Below are 2,900 nucleotides of genomic sequence, written 5' to 3'. Positions count from 1 at the left end.
TTTGGGATGTCCTCGTGTATAATTTACTCTCCATGCAGGGACTTCATGTTCTAATTATTCTCTGTTATTGTAGTAGTTTATTTAAAACAGTTACGTTCTAGTAGCAGCAGTCTGTCTTTTAATACGAATCCACAAAAGATCGAATGTTTTTCTGGTTTATTTACCACCAGTTTCTTATCTCTTCTTTGTCTTTATAGTTTCACCCTTCTTACTTTATTTGCTAATGCTAGCATTTCTCTTTTTCCTTCTCATTTCATCCCGTCTCGTTTCTGCCCTCGTCTCCTATTTTACTTGATAAATTAAAGCCTGATGAGGGTCATTAAACCTGGGATTTGCTTCTGATGCCTTTCTAGTGATTATATAGGAGATCAATGATCAAGTTAGCCAGTTGTAAGCAAGGATCGTATCGTGAAGCGGTGCGCCCTCTAGTGGCCAAACAAGCTGCAGCTATGTTCTTGTTCATCCAGCCTCCTGAAGGACTTGAGGATCTGGGTGGAGAGACTAGACTTAAAGTCAAACACGAGTGAAAAATCTGTTGTAGTCTGAGCTGGGAAAGCCACCTCTGTGGGATCATGGCTGCAAGGTGTGTATTTTTACTCAAATATAAACTTTAAATGCTGCCTTTCAGACTTAAAATCAGATGTATTCATTAGAATAAACATGTTTAATTTGTGAAATACAGATTCTGCAGATTTCTGCTCCTTGCTGTATTTCTCGGTGAACTGAATGCTTCAAGGTAAAACGTTTAAGTACATTTAGTCTTGTTTTGCATATTTATGTGAGTATTTATCAGGTTTCTACTCTGTCAGTAACCGACCAGCTGTGAACCAGGAGTTATCCAACATTTTTAATGAGCTCTGGGGCTTGGACGTGAATCGGATGAACCCTGGAATAGACTACACCATCGCTGTTCAGGTGGGGGGGTGGGGATGTTCTGACTCAGTAAACATTCATCTGTTTTTATTATTATTTGTGAGGACTGTGGGACTCTCCTGTCCAGGGCAGAGCAGGATTTGTAAGCCAGGGCAGCCTGGTGGTGCAGGATCACGCCTCTTTGCCTCTGTTCTCCAACGTTAATGAAGCAAAACTGGGAAACATGACCACCTTTTCTCGTGAGTTTCATTGTGACTGGTAGATTGTTAAAACGATTTAGTGTTAAAAATGTACATTTATGCTTTTAGGCTTAATGAAACTCCTGGACAACTATGAGCGGTCTACAGGCATCACGGAGCGAGTCACAACAGAGGAGCAGACAGAGATCAGTCTCTTCCTGGATGCTGTTTTAGAAACTCAAGTTATGAAGGTGACTTGTTGCAGATTTTGTTACTTAGATGTCTTTAACCTCTCATCGTTTCATGCATTTTGTGGTTTGAAGCTGCAGCTGAACACTGCAGAAACTCGACTCATCGTGATGTTTGAAGAAAGGGAAAAAAATAACAAAACAGGCAGCTGAAACATCTGTGTGCAGCTGTGGAATGTTGTGTTGGCCTCAGTGGGCTCCCCAAAGAGGATCACTGGAAAAATGTGAACTTTCAGTACTTGTTTTAGGAGGAAATACTTTTCTGGTCCAGTTAAACCCATAAAGTGTTTCTTACTCTATAGTCAGGGAACAAAATTGTTTTACATCACGTTTTGATTCAATTAACGTTTCAAAACACTGCCTCAAAGGAAAGGTATAAGCTGCAGCTTTTATTTATCATTTGCAACATTAACTGTTCATTTGCTCAAACTGGAGAAACTTTCTGAGTAATCTATGTGATTTCTTCTCAGCGTGCCCATCAGTATCTGGTGAGCAAAGGAAAGTCCAGGTCTGACTTGAGGCTGTTCAAGAGTCAGCTGAGCTTGATCTGGTTTCATCTTTACCACCGACAGAGGAACACGGGGTGGGAGTCTGAACATCAATGCGTCAGAGTCTTTTATCACTTTGTTTGTGACGATAATAAGTAACCATTTTGTTTGTGTGACAGCCCAGACTCTTGTGGGTTTGAACACGTTTTTGTTGGTGAAACCAGATCCGGAACAGAAATAATTGGCTTTCACAACTGGGTTCAGTTCTACCTGCAGGAGAAAAACAGCCAATTGGATTACAAGGGATACAAGGCCAGAGAGCACGACTTGGTAAGTTCACCACATGGAGGAGACGCATCTCTGTCGGCACCATCTCATGTCTGCTTCCACCTGCAGCCTGACCAGGATGACCACGTTTTGAACCTCCAGTTCAGCTGGCACGGTGTGCTGAAGCCCGTCGGCAGTGCCTTCATTGGGACCAGCCCTGAGTTTGAGATGGCCATCTTCACCATCATCTTCCTGATGAACACAGAGAGGAGCACCACAGTGCTGGTCAACATCGACCAGTGTCAGCTGGAGCTGGTGGTCGTCAGGCAGGGACGTTGTCTGGGGACGGCATACCCCAAACTGCTCAGCAGCAACAGCAGACATGTCAGGGGGCACGCTCGCTGACCCTGTCCACACCTGAAATGACAGGTGGTGTCTGTATGGAGGCAGCAAACTGAACATCCATCATGACTGTTCTAAACTTTATTCAAAAATGTAGAAGATGCTTTTAATAGAATAGTTTGTGTTGCTTTTATCAGCATAGCGTTAGAGGATCAATTGATTCAATCAGATTCCTTAGTTTTTTCCTCTGCTTTAGTCAAAACCAAAAGCATTAATTCTAATTAATTTTCTATTTATGCTTGAAAAAGTCAACGTGTTTTTCCAGTACATTAAGTTACTTTTTGTTTGTTTCTCGTACTAAATAAAACAACTAAGTAAAACAATCAAAAAGTGAATTTCTTGTCTTTTTTTGTTTCAGTAACGTTTTGCACCACTAGGTGGCATACGTTTATTAAACTGTTGAGATCCCGCGACCTCCGAAGAAGTCGTTCCAGACGGAACTA

General features: G+C 41.9%; 1 protein-coding gene across 1 annotated transcript; it reads left to right on the top strand.

Annotated features, from left to right (window-relative positions):
* Window positions 1-436: 436 nt before the first annotated feature.
* On the top strand, window positions 437-2,787 carry endouc (endonuclease, polyU-specific C). Its single transcript, XM_015964764.3, has 8 exons — window positions 437-583; window positions 683-736; window positions 810-915; window positions 1,001-1,112; window positions 1,182-1,303; window positions 1,771-1,883; window positions 1,968-2,118; window positions 2,185-2,787. The coding sequence occupies exons 1-8, from the start codon at window positions 573-575 to the stop codon at window positions 2,458-2,460; spliced, it is 945 nt and encodes a 314-aa protein (XP_015820250.1). The 5' UTR covers window positions 437-572; the 3' UTR covers window positions 2,461-2,787.
* The last annotated feature ends 113 nt before the right edge of the window (window positions 2,788-2,900 follow it).

This window comes from Nothobranchius furzeri, chromosome 4 (genome assembly GCF_043380555.1).
Source record: "Nothobranchius furzeri strain GRZ-AD chromosome 4, NfurGRZ-RIMD1, whole genome shotgun sequence".
Taxonomy (NCBI): Eukaryota; Metazoa; Chordata; class Actinopteri; order Cyprinodontiformes; family Nothobranchiidae; genus Nothobranchius; species Nothobranchius furzeri.
This window is presented reverse-complemented; position numbering and strand designations above follow the sequence as displayed.

Excerpts from the sequence above, each read along its gene's own strand:
- endouc (XM_015964764.3), top strand. Across the intron at positions 916-1,000 it reads ACTACACCATCGCTGTTCAG|GGCAGAGCAGGATTTGTAAG; the intron begins GTGGGGGGGTGG and ends TCTCCTGTCCAG. Across the intron at positions 1,113-1,181 it reads AAACATGACCACCTTTTCTC|GCTTAATGAAACTCCTGGAC; the intron begins GTGAGTTTCATT and ends TTATGCTTTTAG.